Source organism: Schistocerca gregaria, chromosome 3 (genome assembly GCF_023897955.1).
Source record: "Schistocerca gregaria isolate iqSchGreg1 chromosome 3, iqSchGreg1.2, whole genome shotgun sequence".
In the NCBI taxonomy this organism is placed as follows: Eukaryota; Metazoa; Arthropoda; class Insecta; order Orthoptera; family Acrididae; genus Schistocerca; species Schistocerca gregaria.
The window spans coordinates 66,635,363-66,655,513 of record NC_064922.1 but is presented as its reverse complement, the minus strand read 5'-3'; the positions used below and the strand labels follow the sequence as shown (position 1 = coordinate 66,655,513).

At 26.7% G+C, this 20,151-nt stretch overlaps 1 protein-coding gene across 1 annotated transcript; it reads left to right on the top strand.

Moving 5' to 3' along the window:
* The first annotated feature begins 17,630 nt into the window (after positions 1-17,630).
* LOC126353972 (NADH-ubiquinone oxidoreductase chain 5-like) lies at positions 17,631-18,768 on the top strand. The gene has a single exon (XM_050003277.1). The coding sequence runs from the start codon at positions 18,195-18,197 to the stop codon at positions 18,543-18,545; it is 351 nt and encodes a 116-aa protein (XP_049859234.1). The 5' UTR covers positions 17,631-18,194; the 3' UTR covers positions 18,546-18,768.
* The last annotated feature ends 1,383 nt before the right edge of the window (positions 18,769-20,151 follow it).

Here is a 20,151-nt window from a genome sequence, read left to right as displayed (position 1 = left end):
GTAATTCAAATCGTAACTGGACTATTTTTAGCTATACATTATACATCAAATATTGAAATAGCATTCAGTAGTGTAGTACACATCTGCCGAGACGTAAATAATGGTTGAATTATCCGAACCTTACACGCAAATGGAGCATCTATATTTTTTATTTGTATTTACTTACATGTAGGACGGGGAATTTACTATGGATCTTATATATATATATACATACCTGAATAATTGGTACAGTGATTTTATTTTTAGTTATAGCAACTGCATTTATAGGATATGTCTTACCCTGAGGCCAAATATCTTTTTGAGGTACAACAGTAATTACTAATTTATTATCAGCAATCCCATACTTAGGAACAGATTTAGTCCAATGAGTATGAGGAGGATTCGCTGTTGATAATGCAACATTAAATCGATTCTTCACATTCCATTTTGTATTACCATTTATTATTGCTGCTATAGCAGCAATTCATTTATTTTTTCTTCACCAAACAGGATCTAATAATCCTCTTGGACTAAATGGAGATATTGAAAAAATTCCATTCCATCCATACTTTACCTTTAAGGATTCTATTACATTTGTAATAATAACATCATTATTAATTATACTATGTTTAATTAATCCTTACCTATTAGGAGATCCAGATAACTTTGTACCTGCCAACCCATTAGTAACACCAGTTCACATTCAACCAGAATGATATTTCCTATTTGCATATGCAATTCTACGATCTATCCCTAATAAGTTAGGAGGTGTTATTGCATTATTTTTATCAATTAGAATCTTAATAATTTTACCATTTTATAATAAAACACCATTCCGAGGCATTCAATTTTACCCTATTAATCAAATTTTATTCTGAATTATAGTAGTTGTTGTATGCTTACTAACGTGAATTGGTAAACGACCTGTTGAAGAACCTTATATTATAACAGGTCAAATCTTAACAATTATTTACTTCACATATTTCTTAATTAATGTCCATGTCGCAAACGCATGAGATAAATTAATTAAGGAATAAAGTTAATTAGCTTAGGAAAAGCATATGTTTTGAAAACATAAAATTAGAAGTTTAACTCTTCTATTAACTTTTCTCAAAAAATTTCACTAAACAAATGAGATAAATAAAATCTTTAAACCAACAAAGAAAATAAAAAAATTCAAAGATAAAGGTAAAAAACTTTTTCAAGCTAAGTACATTAATTTATCATAACGGAACCGTGGTAATGTTCCACGAACCCAAATAAAACCAAAAGATATAATAGCAAGCTTAATAAAAAATATAAAAGAATAAAAATCACCACCCAAAAAAATTAAAGCCAATAACATTCTTATGAAGACAATTCTAGTATATTCAGCTAAAAAAATTAAAGTAAAACCACCTGCACCATACTCAATATTAAATCCTGAAACTAACTCTGATTCCCCTTCAGCAAAATCAAAAGGAGTACGATTAGTTTCAGCTAAGCAAGAAGCAAAACAAGCTAAAGCTAAAGAAAAAGAAATAATAATAAATCAACAATAAAGCTGATAGTTTATAAAATCAAACATATTAAAACTACCAATTAAAATAATTAAAGACAATAAAATTAAAGCTAAACTAACTTCATAAGAAATTGTTTGAGCAACAGAACGAAGAGAACCTAATAATGAATAATTTGAATTAGAAGATCAACCAGCAATTATAACAGTATAAACACCTAATCTAGTACAACATAAAAAAAATAAAAATCCATAAGAAAAAGAACACATATAAGTTAAATAATGAAAAATTACTCAAACAGCTAAAGAAATCATTAAATTAAAAACAGGGGAAAAATTATAAAGTAGGTAATTAGATATAATAGGAATTGGCTGCTCCTTACAAATTAACTTAATAGCATCTCTAAATGGCTGAGGAATTCCAACAAAACCTACCTTATTTGGACCCTTTCGAATCTGAATATAACCTAAAACCTTACGCTCTAATAAAGTTAAAAAGGCAACACTAATTAAAACACAAATAACCAATAAAAGAAAATTCAAAATAAATATAAATAAATCATAAAGTATCAATACTATTTGTAGAAAAAATCTACATAAATGAATTCTAAATTCAACACATTAATCTGTCAAAATAGTAAATAAATTAATATTAATCAATATAACAAAAAATATTTTAACCATATGGTCCTTTCGTACTAATATGGATTAACAATCTTAGGATAGAAACCGACCTGGCTCACGCCGGTCTGAACTCAGATCATGTAAGAATTTAAAGGTCGAACAGACCTAATCATTGGGCTCCTGCACCCAAAATTTTTCTTAATCCAACATCGAGGTCGCAATCTGCTTTGTCGATATGAGCTCTCAAAAACAATTACGCTGTTATCCCTAAGGTAACTTAATCTTATGATCATAAATTATGGATCAAAATAACAAACATAAATAAATGATATAATAATGAAGAGTTTATCTATTCTTCATGTCACCCCAACAAAACATCATCATTAAATATAGAAAGACAAACAAAAAACTATTTAAAAGTAAAATGTCAAGCTCTATAGGGTCTTCTCGTCCTAAAGAAGAATTTAAGCCTTTGGACTCAAAAGTTAAATTCAAAAATTTATTAAGAGACAGTTGATTTCTCGTCAAGCCATTCATTCCAGCCACTAATTAAGAGACTAATGATTATGCTACCTTTGCACGGTCAAAATACCGCGGCTCTTTAAAAATACGCTCAGTGAGCAGGCCAGACCTCAAAATATAAACAAGAGGACATGTTTTTGATAAACACTCGGAAATCAATTTTGCCTAGTTCCTTATAATAAGTTCACAAGGTAAAAATTTCATACAAATAAATATACTAATTCTATCATTATTACAAAAATTTTAAAATTAAATTAATAATCTTAATAAAAAACCTAAAATATTTATAAAATCAAAATAAAAAATAATGAACTAAAACGTAATCTTAAAGATAGCTGGTTTAAAGCTTACTATTATATTTCTATAAAATAAATTATAGGTTATTAACTTCAAAGCTTATCCCTTAAAGAATAAATAAGTTAATATTTTTACTTAAAAAATTAAATGAAAACAAATAACTTTAAAAAATTAAATTTTTTCTTAAGAAACTAGATATCTTGGGAAACGATTAACATCTCATTTCTATAAATAATTTAATAATAATTATGATACATTAACCATAAATTATTTATAAATCAACCCAAATCGAGACAAGTAAAATAAATACTAAAATTTTGATAAACCCTGATACAAAAGGTACAATAAATAAAATTTACTTACAAAAATTTAAAATAATATTTCATAAAACACTTACATTACCAATAAACTATAATTTAAAAAAACAATTCTATAAAATATACTAAGACAAAAATACAATAAAATTATTTATATTAAATAATTAAATAAACAAAAAATAAATATAATAAAATAAATAATCAAGATATCCTGATTTGCCAAAAAAATTTTCAGTGTAAATGAAACACTTTACTAATAAGTTATATCTTGAAACTCTTCCTAGATACACTTTCCAGTACATCTACTATGTTACGACTTATCTCATCTAAATTGAAGCTACTTTAAAATAAAATAGAATAATCAATAATGAGAGCGACGGGCGATGTGTACACATCTCAGAGCCAATATCAGTTAAATTAAATAAATTAAATTACTATCAAATCCACCTTCATTAACAGTATTTCACTATCAAATCCGTTATAAACAAAAATCTATTGTAACCCACCTCCTCTTAACTATAAGCTGCACCTTGACCTGAAATATTTTATAATTATAAATCTTGAGAATTATAACTCTAAAAAGATTCTCTGATAACGGAGATATACAAACAAATAAATTAAGTAGAGTAAATCGTGTATTATCAATCATGGGGTAGGTTCCTCTGAATGGAATGAGATACCGCCAAATTCTTTGGGTTTAAAGACCTTAACTAATAGTACCCTGGTAAATATAATTAACATTTAAAATAATAGGGTATCTAATCCTAGTTTATTATTTAAATTTCACAGATTCATAAAAAGGGCCACAAATAAATTTTAACATTTCACCTTACAAATTTATATTTCAACCCTAATAATATAAACAACTGTTTTAACCAATAATATTCACTTGTATCAATCGTATAACCGCGGCTGCTGGCACTATGCTGGCACTATGCCGATACTAAATCAATTGCTAAATCCAAAATCACTTGATAATTAAATCAAATTACTGCAAAAAGAACATTTAGTCTAACAAAACTTACATATAATACAAAGAAAAAGTGAATAAACAAGCAAGAATAAAACTTTTAACAATAAAAAATAAGAAAATTTTAAATCTATTAATTCAGGAAAAAATAAAAGATTCAAATATTTAAAGAAAAAAAAAGAAAAAAACCACAAACATTAGCAAAAAAAAAAAGAAACGCCCCTATGTATGACCACAACAACTTATCTATTATATATAATTAAAGATTAATATGGAACATGTATAGCAATAAATGTATTATATTCTTTCTTATTTAATCTTTCTTTTCACTAATAAATAAAGAAAGATTAAATAATATAATAAATATATTTTATACAATTATGTAATTTAATATAATATGTTATTAATATGAATTCTTTTTTTATATTAAGTTAACTTTCATATATATTAGTTAAATAATCTAATTATAGATAATTTACATAATTATATTATTATAATTAATATTATTATTTATATTAATTATAATATTTTATATTTAAATTAATAATTTTATTTATTATATCCAATTATAATAATATTAAATATTAAATTACATATTATTATATATATTATATTATAATAACCTATTTTAAGCTAAAAACATAAGTAGCTATAATCCTAGGTAAATAATTGCATTAAAATAATCAATTGATAATGGTAAGATGAACTTATAATACTTTAATTTCAATTAAATGTAATATATTAATATAAATTATTTATTATATATATATATATATAAAAATATGAGCAGGATAAATTAATCCTAATTAAACAAAATAATACATAAAAGAATTTCAAAAAAAAACTTTCGATTTATATATTAAATAAATGAAGTGCCTGATTAAAGGGTTACCTTGATAGGGTAAATAAAGTAAATAAAATTACCTTCATTAAAATTACATAAGATAGAATTAAACTACCTCCTTTAGTATCAAAAACTAACGTGCATCATACACCTTAATGTAAAAAGGTAAGCTAAACAAGCTAATGGGTTCATACCCCATTTATAGAGGTATCAATCCTCTCCTTTTTAATGACCAACAACTCTACAAAACTTCTCTTCCTATCAACATTAATGATAGGAACGATCCTGTCCATTTCATCAAATTCCTGATTTGGGGTTTGAATAGGACTTGAGATCAACTTACTTTCATTTATTCCGCTCCTAACAAGAAATAAAAATATAATAATAAATGAATCATCAATTAAATATTTTATTGTCCAAGCAATAGCATCGACAATATTATTATTTTCAATTTTGCTGATTCAAATAAAATATCCCATGGGATGGGAAACAGAATTTATCCCATCAATAATAATTAGATCTAGACTATTATTAAAGATTGGAGCTGCACCTTTCCATTTCTGATTTCCAGAAGTTATAGGAGCATCAAGATGAAATAATTGTTTAACATTAATAACATGACAAAAAATCGCCCCAATAATGGTCTTATCTTATTGTATTCAATTAAGAACTTTTATTTGAACAATTATTATCTTAAGAATTATTATTGGGGCAATAGGAGGTTTAAATCAAACATCCTTACGACAACTTTTAGCATATTCATCAATCAGACATCTAGGTTGAATAATTAGATCATTAACAGTCAGAGAAAACATCTGAGAACTATACTTCATTATTTACTCACTATTAAGATTAATTATAGTTTTATTATTTAAGCAAATAAATTTATTTTTCATAAATCAAATTTATTCAGCCAGAAATATAAAAACCGAAATTAAATTCATAATATTCTTATCTTTATTATCTTTAGGTGGACTACCACCATTCCTTGGATTCTTACCAAAATGAATTGTAATACAATCATTAATAGAAAACAATATAACAACTATTATAACTATTGTAGTTGTATTAACTACAATTACACTCTACTACTATATACGTATTAGATTCTCAGCTCTAATTATATCATACACAGAAAATTCGTGATCTATAAAGATAAAGTCCCAAAAATCAAGAATCATTCTTCCTATAACAGTAATAATTTCAACAATAGGATTGATTTCAACATCAACCTTAATTTCATTATACTAAGGACTTAAGTTAATCAAACTAATAACCTTCAAAGTTATAATTAAAAGAATAATCTTTTAGGCCTTAGTAAAATTTTACACCTCTAGAATTGCAGTCTAGAATCATAATTGAATATAAGACCTAAATATGATAAGAGAGAAAACGTCTCATAAGTAGATTTACAGTCTACCACCTAAAATTCAGCCATCTTACTGCAAAAATGATTATTCTCAACAAACCATAAGGACATTGGTACTTTATACTTCATATTTGGAGCATGAGCAGGAATAGTAGGAACATCAATAAGAATACTTATTCGTGCTGAACTTGGCCAACCCGGATCTCTAATTGGGGATGACCAGATTTATAATGTTATTATTACAGCTCACGCATTCGTAATAATTTTCTTTATAGTAATACCTATTATAATTGGTGGATTTGGTAATTGACTTGTTCCACTAATAATTGGTGCACCAGATATAGCATTTCCACGAATAAATAATATAAGTTTTTGATTACTACCACCTTCACTAACCCTTCTTCTTACATCTACTATAGTAGATAATGGTGCTGGTACAGGATGAACAGTTTACCCTCCTCTAGCAGGAGCTATTGCACACGGGGGTGCATCTGTAGATCTAGCTATTTTTTCACTGCACTTAGCAGGTGTATCATCTATTCTTGGTGCAGTGAATTTCATTACAACAGCAATTAATATACGATCAGAAAGTATAACTTTAGATCAAACACCTTTATTTGTATGATCTGTAGCTATTACAGCATTACTTCTCCTTCTTTCACTTCCAGTTTTAGCAGGAGCTATTACTATATTATTAACAGATCGAAATTTAAATACATCATTCTTTACCCTGCAGGAGGGGGTGACCCAATTCTATATCAACATCTATTTTGATTCTTTGGACACCCAGAAGTTTATATTTTAATTCTACCGGGGTTCGGAATTATTTCACATATTGTATGTCAAGAAAGAGGAAAAATTGAATCATTTGGAACATTAGGTACAATTTATGCTATACTATCAATTGGACTAATAGGATTTATTGTATGAGCACATCATATATTTACAGTAGGAATGGATGTTGACACACGAGCATATTTTACATCAGCAACAATAATTATTGCTGTACCTACAGGAATTAAGGTATTTAGATGATTAGCTACATTATATGGAACTAAATTCAAGTTCAATCCACCATTATTATGAGCTCTAGGATTTATTTTCCTATTTACAATTGGTGGATTAACAGGATTAGTATTAGCAAATTCATCACTTGATATTGTATTACATGATACATATTATGTAGTAGCCCACTTTCATTATGTATTATCTATAGGAGCAGTATTTGCAATTATAGGAGGTGTCATTCAATGATATCCACTATTTACAGGATTAACTATAAATAATACATGATTAAAAATCCAATTTACAATTATATTCATTGGAGTAAATTTAACATTCTTTCCTCAACACTTCCTAGGATTAGCAGGAATACCTCGACGATACTCTGACTACCCAGACGCATATACATCATGAAACGTAGTATCAAGAATTGGGTCTACAATTTCTATTGTAGGAATCATTATATTCATTGTAATTATATGAGAAAGAATGATTACAAACCGAGCAATTATATTTAGAGCTAACATAAGAAGATCAACAGAATGACTACAAAATAACCCTCTTGCAGAACATAGTTACTCAGAATTACCATTAATCTCTAGATTCTAATATGGCAGATTAGTGCAATAGATTTAAGCTCTACAAATAAAGGTTTGACCTTTTATTAGAAAATATTTATTAATGGCAACATGATCAAATTTATCTCTTCAAGATGGAGCTTCACCATTAATGGAGCAATTATCATTCTTTCATGATCATACTATGGTCGTATTATTATTAATTACAGTAATTGTAGGTTATGCCCTAAGTTATATATTATTTATTGCCTATACTAACCGTAATATACTTCATGGACATTTAATTGAAACAATCTGAACAGCTTTACCAGCAATTACATTAATTTTTATTGCCCTTCCATCATTACGACTATTATATTTACTTGATGATTCAGTAGATGCAATAATTACAATTAAAACCATTGGACGACAATGATATTGAAGATATGAATATTCAGACTTCATAGACGTAGAATTTGACACTTATATAACACCAGAACAAGACCTAGAAAATGATGGATTCCGACTACTAGATGTAGATAACCGAACAATCCTACCAATAAATACAGAAGTACGAGTATTAACAAGAGCATCAGATGTTCTACACTCATGAGCAGTTCCTGCATTAGGGGTTAAAATTGATGCAACGCCAGGTCGGTTAAATCAAGGAACATTCACAATAAATCGACCTGGATTATTCTTTGGAAAATGCTCAGAAATCTGTGGAGCAAACCACAGATTTATACCAATTGTAATTGAAAGAACTTCAGTAAATTTATTTATTAAGTGATTATCTAAGATAATTTAAGGAGTTAGTTAAAATAAATAACATTAGAGTGTCAATCTAAAGTAACTAAAAAAAATTAGTACACCTTGAAATTCATCAGATGACTGAAAGTAAGTAATGGTCTCTTAAACCAAATAATAGTAAATTAACGACTACTTCTGATGGGGAAATTATATCCAAATCCCTCAAATATCCCCTCTTATATGATTCTCACTATTCATTATATTTTCAGCTACATTAATCTTGTTTAATCAAATAAACTTCTTCTCATTTAAACCTAACCTTATTAAAAGAGCAGAAAAAGGAACAATTGAAATAAAAAACTTAAATTGAAAATGATAACAAATCTATTCTCAACATTTGACCCATCAACTAACATCTTTAATTTATCATTAAATTGAACTAGAACATTTCTAGGACTATTATTAATCCCTTCACTATTTTGACTTACACCATCACGAATTAACATTATCTGAAATAAACTAAATTTAACCTTACATAATGAATTTAAAACACTTCTTGGACCAAAATCATTTAATGGAACAACATTCATTTTCATCTCAATTTTTATTATAATATTATTTAACAATTTCATAGGATTATTCCCTTATATTTTTACTAGAACAAGACATTTAGCATTAACATTTGCAATTGCCCTACCTATATGGCTAAGATTTATATTATTTGGATGAATTAACCATACTAATCATATATTTACACACCTTGTACCACAAGGTACACCGCCTGCATTAATATCATTTATAGTACTAATTGAAACAATTAGTAATGTTATTCGACCAGGTACATTAGCAGTACGGTTGGCAGCAAATATAATTGCAGGACACTTATTATTAACCTTATTAGGAAACACAGGACCATCTATAGCAATAAACTTAATCTCATTACTAATTATTGGACAAATACTTCTATTAATTCTAGAATCAGCAGTAGCAATAATTCAAGCCTATGTTTTCTCAATTCTAAGAACTCTATATTCTAGAGAAGTATATTAAACCTATGTTAACAACTCACTCAAACCACCCATTCCACTTAGTAGACTATAGACCTTGACCATTAACAGGAGCAATTGGAGCAATAGTCCTAGTATCAGGACTAGCAAAATGATTCCACCTATTTAATATTAACTTATTCATAATTGGATTTGGAATTACCCTACTAACTATAATTCAATGATGACGAGATGTAGTACGAGAAGGAACATATCAAGGATTACATACAGGATTTGTATCAATTGGATTACGATGAGGAATAATTTTATTTATTGCATCAGAGGTATTATTTTTCGTTTCTTTTTTTTGAGCATTCTTTAGAAGAAGATTAGCACCAACAATTGAACTAGGAATACTATGACCTCCAATAGGAATTCAACCCTTTAACCCTATACAAATTCCATTACTTAATACAGCTATTCTTTTAGCATCAGGAGTAACAGTAACATGAGCACATCATAGTTTAATGGAATCTAATCATACTCAAGCAGTACAAGGATTATTCTTCACAGTGTTATTAGGACTATACTTTACAATACTTCAAGCATATGAATATTGAGAAGCACCTTTTACCATTGCAGATGCAGTTTATGGATCAACATTCTTTGTTGCAACAGGATTCCATGGTTTACACGTAATTATTGGAACAATCTTTTTATCAACATGTCTACTTCGACACTCAATAAATCAATTTTCACCAAGACATCACTTTGGATTTGAAGCAGCAGCATGATACTGACACTTCGTAGACGTAGTATGATTATTCTTATATATCTCTATTTATTGATGAGGTAGATAATTGTTTTTCTAGTATAAATAGTACATTTGACTTCCAATCAGAAAGCTTGATATAAATCAAGAAAAACAATTATAATTCTATCAACAAGAGTTTTCATTAGATTTATTATTCCAATAATTGTTATAATCCTGGCAACAACACTATCAAAAAAAGTAATTAATGATCGAGAAAAAAGATCACCATTTGAATGTGGGTTTGATCCAAAAAGATCAGCACGAATACCATTCTCAATACGATTCTTCCTAATCGCAGTAATCTTTTTAATTTTTGATGTAGAAATTGCACTAATTCTACCAATTGTAATTATTTTTAAAACTTCAGACATTATAATCTGAACAGTATCAACAATATTTTTTATTCTAGTTCTATTAGGAGGACTATACCATGAATGAAACCAAGGAGCATTACAATGAGCAGAATAAAGGGTTGTAGTTAAATATAACATTTGGGTTGCATTCAAAAAGTATTGATATTATCAATCAACCTTAAATAGAATAAGAAGCGAAATATAGCAGTCAGTTTCGACCCTTATTCTTATTAATTGAAGCCAAAAAGAGGCGTATTACTGTTAATAATATAATTGAACTATAATAGTTCCAATTAAGGAAATGTAAAGCCAATATGAAAGCTGCTAACTTTTTATATTAGCGGTTAAACTCCGTTAACATTTCTAAAATTTATATAGTTTAAATAAAACATTACATTTTCACTGTAAAAATAATATATCTATATTTATAAATACTTAAAAGTAAAAATACTTCCTTAACATCTTCAGTGTCACGCTCTAATTATAAGCTATTTAAGTAAACGAAAAACAATATTACCAAAATAAATATTCAAAAAATAAAAGTTAAAAGATAAATCTTAAAATTAGAATCATATCAACGTTGAATATAACCAATTAAATAAATAAATAATCTATATAAACCTTGACCACCAAGTAATTCACCTCGACCATAATCAAATGACTTAGATGAATAATAACCTATTTTTAAAGGAATATATCTAATAAACTTAGTTGAAAGAAAAGGTATAAATCATATAGAACCAGCAAATCTAACAAAAGAAAGTATACTTAAATAAAATAAATTATGAGAAAAATCAAAATTAGAAATAAGATAACCTAAATAAGCACCTAAAATAACAACTGTAATAGTTAAAAACTTTAAATAATTAGGTAAAGCTATCACATGAGGAATAGGAAAAATTAATCAAGATAAAAGACTACCACCAAAAACAGCAACAAACAATAGACCAATTATTCCAAATGAAATATAATAACCCTTATCATCAAAAGAAAATCTAGAATAAAAATTATTATCACCAGATATTGAATAATAAAACAAACGAAAAGAATAAGAAGCAGTTAAACCAGTAGAAAAAAAATAAAGAAAAAAAATTAAACAATTAATTCATCTTAAACAAACCATCTCAAAAATTAAATCCTTTGAATAAAATCCCGCTAAAAAAGGTATTCCACACAAAGATAAACTAGAAACATTAAAACAAACTGAAGTTAAAGGTATGAAATTAACAATTGATCCTATAAAACGAATATCCTGAGAATCCTTCAAATTATGAATTATTGAACCTGCACATATAAATAATAATGCCTTAAATAAAGCATGAGCCAATAAATGAAAAAATGCAAGCTTTGGATAACCTATAGCCAAAATTCTTATTATTAAACCAAGTTGTCTTAAAGTAGAAAGAGCAATAATCTTCTTTAAATCAAACTCAAAATTAGCGTCCAATCCAGCCATAAATATAGTTATACAACCAATTAAAAGTAAAAATCAACCACAATTATAAGTATCCAATATTGGTCTAAAACGAATTAATAAATAAACACCAGCAGTAACAAGAGTAGAAGAATGAACTAAAGCAGAAACAGGAGTAGGAGCTGCTATAGCAGCAGGAAGTCATGAAGAGAAAGGAATCTGAGCTCTCTTAGTTATAGCTGCTAAAACAATTAATATAGTAATGAGCTTTATTTCAAAAGAATTAGAAATAAAATCATAATAATAAATATAATTTCAACCACCAAAATTTAACATTCATGCAATAGAAATTTAAATAGCAACATACCCAATACGATTAGAAAGTGCATTTAATATACCAGCACTATAAGATTTTACATTTTGATAATAAATAACCAAACAATAAGAAACTAAACCTAAACCATCTCAACCTAATAAAATTCTAATTAAATTAGGACTAATAATTAAAAAACCTATAGAAAGAATAAATATTAAAACAATAATAATAAAACGATTTATATTCTTTTCACCAGATATATAATCATCTCTATAATAAATAACCAAAGAAGAAATATATATAACAAAAGATATAAAAATAAGAGATATTCAATCCAAAATTAAAGTTATAACAACTATAGAACCATTTAAATTGAAAAGCTCTCACTCAACAAAAACTCTATAATCAATTATTAAATAATAAATACCTAAAAGAAAAAAAACTCAAAGAACAAATAGAAAATAAATTCACGGCCTAAGATGAAAAACTTCATATCATTGATTCCACAAAACAATATTTTTAATTAAAATACTTAAGCAAACTAAACAAAGAAATATTCACCCTTTAAACAGAGAATATTTAAAGGCAATCAATGTAAAAGTAAAAGATGATATTCACGAAAATAACCAAGAGAACAAGTATAAACACCAGAATAATAATTCCCATGCTGAGAATAAGAATATATATACAAAGTATAAACAGCTCTAAAAAAAGATAAAAAAATCAAAGCAAAGAATCTAAAAGAAGATCAAGATATAATTCTATTTAATAATCTAATTTCACCTACCAAATTTAAAGAAGGAGGAGCAGCCATATTTGATGATCTTAAAAGAAATCATCATAAAGCCATTCTTGGCATCAAATTAATTATACCCTTGTTAATTATTAATCTTCGTCTACCTAAACGATCATAAATAATATTAGATAAACAAAATAAACCAGAAGAACATAAACCATGACCAACCATTAGAGAAAGAGAACCTACACAACCTCATCAATTCATAGTCATCAATCCACCAATAACCATTCTTATATGAGCAACAGAAGAATATGCAATTAAAGACTTTAAATCAACCTGACGAAAACAAATAAATCTTACAATAACACCCCCAGATAAACCTAAAGACAATCAAAAATAATTAAACTTTAAACCCAAATAAGAAATAACCTTTATAACACGAAAAATACCATAACCACCTAACTTTAATAAAACACCAGCAAGAATTATTCTACCTGAAATAGGGGCCTCTACATGAGCCTTAGGAAGTCATAAATGAACCAAAAACATAGGTATCTTAACTAAAAAAGCCAAAATTATAAATACATAAAACATAAAATAATAAGAACCAAAATCAACCAATAAAGGAAAATATAAAGTATTAGAAAAATCATAAACCTTAAATAAAACTAATAATAAAGGTAATCTAGCAACCAAAGTATAAAAAATTAAATAAACACCAGCCTGCAAACGCTCAGGTTGATAACCCCAACCCAAAATTAAAAGTAAAGTAGGAACTAATCTAGCCTCAAAAAAAATATAAAAAGAAAGAAGACTTAATCTAGCAAATGAACAATAAAGCATAATTATTAAAATCAAAACCATAAAAACAAAAAAATTAGAATGATATGAACTTAAATAAACTGAACCTCTAGCAGTGATTATTAAAGAACAAATCCAAAAACTAAGTAAAATTAAACTAAAAGAAAAATAATCAATACCAAAATAATATCTAATTATATTCAAATCAGCATATGAAGAAACACAAATTATAAAAACAAAACCCGACAGAAACATTAAAGAATGAAACAACCATCAACAATTATTTAATAAACAAAGAGGGGTCAAAAAATTGTTATAAATAAATACTTTAACATAAAGATAAACCAAAAGAATTAAAAAAATCATTACCATGAGAACGAATTGTTGAAACTAAATAGAAAGACCTAAAGCACCCTCACAAACAGAAAAAACTAAAAAAATAACAGGAAAAAAATAATCATAATCAAACTCAATAAGAAAAACAATAACTAACATAAATAAAGAAAGAACAATATATTCTAATCTCAAAAGAACCATTAATAAATGTTTACGTTTAGAAGAAAAAACATAAACACCAGCAAAATAAATCAATAAAGAAGTAAAAATAGAGAATATAAACATTAGTTTTAATAGTTTAAAAAAAACGCCGGTCTTGTGAACCGGAAATAAGTCCAGCCCCCACTTTTAAAACTTCAGAGGTGGAAAAGCTTCCATCATCGGTCCCCAAAACCGGTATTTTAAATAAACTAACCCCTGAAATGATCAAAATAATAATTATATCATTATCAAATGTAATAAATATTAATTTTATTAAATTAAGACACCCAATATCAATAATGCTTTTTATTATCCTTCAAACCTTCCTAGTTGGATTAATAACAGGAACAATAATAGAAAGATATTGATTATCATATATTTTATTTTTAACATTTCTTGGTGGTCTACTAGTATTATTTATTTACATCACATGAATTGCATCAAACGAAATATTTCAGCCTAAATCAATCACTATAATTATTACATTAATAATGTGAGTATTTATCATATTAATATTAATTATTCTAGATATATCTATATTTATAGACTTTTTCAAAAACACCGAAACTATAAATATTGATAATTCAATCAATTATCAAGAAATAACAATATCTTTAGAAAAATTATATAATAGACCAACATTCATTATTACAATAATAATAATAATTTATTTATTTTTAGCACTACTAGCAGTTGTTAAAATCACCAATATTAATCAGGGACCTATTCGTAAAATAAGATAATTACTAATGAATAAACCCTTACGATTAAGACATCCTTTAATTAAAATTATTAATAACTCTTTAATTGACTTACCTGCCCCAACAAATATTTCATTTTGATGAAATTTTGGATCCGTATTAGGGTTATGTTTGGTAATTCAATACGTAACTGGACTATATTTAGCTATACATTATACATCAAATATTGAAATAGCATTCAGTAGTGTAGTACACATCTGCCGAGACGTAAATAATGGTTGAATTATCCGAACCTTACACGCAAATGGAGCATCTATATTTTTTATTTGTATTTACTTACATGTAGGACGGGGAATTTACTATGGATCTTATATATATATACATACCTGAATAATTGGTACAGTGATTTTATTTTTAGTTATAGCAACTGCATTTATAGGATATGTCTTACCCTGAGGCCAAATATCTTTTTGAGGTACAACAGTAATTACTAATTTATTATCAGCAATCCCATACTTAGGAACAGATTTAGTCCAATGAGTATGAGGAGGATTCGCTGTTGATAATGCAACATTAAATCGATTCCTCACATTCCATTTTGTATTACCATTTATTATTGCTGCTATAGCAGCAATTCATTTATTTTTTCTTCACCAAACAGGATCTAATAATCCTCTTGGACTAAATGGAGATATTGAAAAAATTCCATTCCATCCATACTTTACCTTTAAGGATTCTATTACATTTGTAATAATAACATCATTATTAATTATACTATGTTTAATTAATCCTTACCTATTAGGAGATCCAGATAACTTTGTACTTGCCAACCCATTAGTAACACCAGTTCACATTCAACCAGAATGATATTTCCTATTTGCATATGCAATTCTACGATCTATCCCTAATAAGTTAGGAGGTGTTATTGCATTATTTTTATCAATTAGAATCTTAATAATTTTACCATTTTATAATAAAACACCATTCTGAGGCATTCAATTTTACCCTATTAATCAAATTTTATTCTGAGCGTTTGCAGGCTGGTGTTTATTTAATTTTTTATACTTTGGTTGCTAGATTACCTTTATTATTAGTTTTATTTAAGGTTTATGATTTTTCTAATACTTTATATTTTCCTTTATTGGTTGATTTTGGTTCTTATTATTTTATGTTTTATGTATTTATAATTTTGGCTTTTTTAGTTAAGATACCTATGTTTTTGGTTCATTTATGACTTCCTAAGGCTCATGTAGAGGCCCCTATTTCAGGTAGAATAATTCTTGCTGGTGTTTTATTAAAGTTAGGTGGTTATGGTATTTTTCGTGTTATAAAGGTTATTTCTTATTTGGGTTTAAAGTTTAATTAGTTTTGATTGTCTTTAGGTTTATCTGGGGGTGTTATTGTAAGATTTATTTGTTTTCGTCAGGTTGATTTAAAGTCTTTAATTGCATATTCTTCTGTTGCTCATATAAGAATGGTTATTGGTGGATTGATGACTATGAATTGATGAGGTTGTGTAGGTTCTCTTTCTCTAATGGTTGGTCATGGTTTATGTTCTTCTGGTTTATTTTGTTTATCTAATATTATTTATGAACGTTTAGGTAGACGAAGATTATTAATTAACAAGGGTATAATTAATTTGATGCCAAGAATGGCTTTATGATGATTTCTTTTAAGATCATCAAATATGGCTGCTCCTCCTTCTTTAAATTTGGTAGGTGAAATTAGATTATTAAATAGAATTATATCTTGATCTTCTTTTAGATTCTTTGCTTTGATTTTTTTATCTTTTTTAGAGCTGTTTATACTTTGTATATATATTCTTATTCTCAGCATGGGAATTATTATTCTGGTGTTTATACTTGTTCTCTTGGTTATTTTCGTGAATATCATCTTTTACTTTTACATTGATTGCCTTTAAATATTCTCTGTTTAAAGGGTGAATATTTCTTTGTTTAGTTTGCTTAAGTATTTTAATTAAAAATATTGTTTTGTGGAATCAATGATATGAAGTTTTTCATCTTAGGCCATGAATTTATTTTCTATTTGTTCTTTGAGTTTTTTTTCTTTGTTTATTTCGAGAACTATAATTTTTATTTTAGGTATTTATTATTTAATAATTGATTATAGAGTTTTTGTTGAGTGAGAGCTTTTCAATTTAAATGGTTCTATAGTTGTTATAACTTTAATTTTGGATTGAATATCTCTTATTTTTATATCTTTTGTTATATATATTTCTTCTTTGGTTATTTATTATAGAGAGGATTATATATCTGGTGAAAAGAATATAAATCGTTTTATTATTATTGTTTTAATATTTATTCTTTCTATAGGTTTTTTTAATTATTAGTCCTAGTTTAATTAGAATTTTATTAGGTTGAGATGGTTTAGGTTTAGTTTCTTATTGTTTAGTTATTTATTATCAAAATGTAAAATCTTATAGTGCTGGTATATTAACTGCACTTTCTAATCGTATTGGTGATGTTGCTATTTTAATTTCTATTGCATGAATGTTAAATTTTGGTGGTTGAAATTATATTTATTATTATGATTTTATTTCTAATTCTTTTGAAATAAAGCTCATTACTATATTAATTGTTTTAGCAGCTATAACTAAGAGAGCTCAGATTCCTTTCTCTTCATGACTTCCTGCTGCTATAGCAGCTCCTACTCCTGTTTCTGCTTTAGTTCATTCTTCTACTCTTGTTACTGCTGGTGTTTATTTATTAATTCGTTTTAGACCAATATTGGGTACTTATAATTGTGGTTGATTTTTACTTTTAATTGGTTGTATAACTATATTTATGGCTGGATTGGGTGCTAATTTTGAGTTTGATTTAAAGAAGATTATTGCTCTTTCTACTTTAAGACAACTTGGTTTAATAATAAGAATTTTGGCTATAGGTTATCCAAAGCTTGCATTTTTTCATTTATTGGCTCATGCTTTATTTAAGGCATTATTATTTATATGTGCAGGTTCAATAATTCATAATTTGAAGGATTCTCAGGATATTCGTTTTATAGGATCAATTGTTAATTTCATACCTTTAACTTCAGTTTGTTTTAATGTTTCTAGTTTATCTTTGTGTGGAATACCTTTTTTAGCGGGATTTTATTCAAAGGATTTAATTCTTGAGATGGTTTGTTTAAGATGAATTAATTGTTTAATTTTTTTTCTTTATTTTTTTTCTACTGGTTTAACTGCTTCTTATTCTTTTCGTTTGTTTTATTATTCAATATCTGGTGATAATAATTTTTATTCTAGATTTTCTTTTGATGATAAGGGTTATTATATTTCATTTGGAATAATTGGTCTATTGTTTGTTGCTGTTTTTGGTGGTAGTCTTTTATCTTGATTAATTTTTCCTATTCCTCATGTGATAGCTTTACCTAATTATTTAAAGTTTTTAACTATTACAGTTGTTATTTTAGGTGCTTATTTAGGTTATCTTATTTCTAATTTTGATTTTTCTCATAATTTATTTTATTTAAGTATACTTTCTTTTGTTAGATTTGCTGGTTCCATATGATTTATACCTTTTCTTTCAACTAAGTTTATTAGATATATTCCTTTAAAAATAGGTTATTATTCATCTAAGTCATTTGATTATGGTTGAGGTGAATTACTTGGTGGTCAAGGTTTATATAGATTATTTATTTATTTAATTGGTTATATTCAAGGTTGATATGATTCTAATTTCAAGATTTATCTTTTAACTTTTATTTTTTGAATATTTATTTTGGTAATATTGTTTTTCGTTTACTTAAATAGCTTATAATTAGAGCGTGACACTGAAGATGTTAAGGAAGTATTTTTACTTTTAAGTATTTATAAATATAGATATATTATTTTTACAGTGAAAATGTAATGTTTTATTTAAACTATATAAATTTTAGAAATGTTAACGGAGTTTAACCGCTAATATAAAAAGTTTGCAGCTTTCATATTGGCTTTACATTTCCTTAATTGGAACTATTATAGTTCAATTATTTTATTAACAGTAATACGCCTCTTTTTGGCTTCAATTAATAAGAATAAGGGTAGTACATACCAATCTTCCAGGTCGAAACTGACTGCAATATTTCGCTTCTTATTCTATTTAAGGTTGATTGATAATATCAATACTTTTTGAATGCAACCCAAATGTTATATTTAACTACAACCCTTTATTCTGCTCATTGTAATGCTCCTTGGTTTCATTCATGGTATAGTCCTCCTAATAGAACTAGAATAAAAAATATTTTTGATACTGTTCAGATTATAATGTCTGAAGTTTTAAAAATAATTACAATTGGTAGAATTAGTGCAATTTCTACATCAAAAATTAAAAAGATTACTGCGATTAGGAAGAATCGTATTGAGAATGGTATTCGTGCTGATCTTTTTGGATCAAACCCACATTCAAATGGTGATCTTTTTCCTCGATCATTAATTAATTTTTTTGATAGTGTTGTTGCCAGGATTATAACAATTATTGGAATAATAAATCTAATGAAAACTCTTGTTGATAGAATTAGAATTGTTTTTCTTGATTTATATCAAGCTTTCTGATTGGAAGTCAAATGTACTATTTATACTAGAAAAACAATTATCTACCTCATCAATAAATAGAGATATATAAGAATAATCATACTACGTCTACGAAGTGTCAGTATCATGCTGCTGCTTCAAATCCAAAGTGATGTCTTGGTGAAAATTGATTTATTGAGTGTCGAAGTAGACATGTTGATAAAAAGATTGTTCCAATAATTACGTGTAAA

Excerpts from the sequence above, each read along its gene's own strand:
- LOC126353972 (XM_050003277.1), top strand. The coding sequence starts at position 18,195 with ATGGCTGGATTGGGTGCTAATTTTGAGTTTGATTTAAAGAAGATTATT.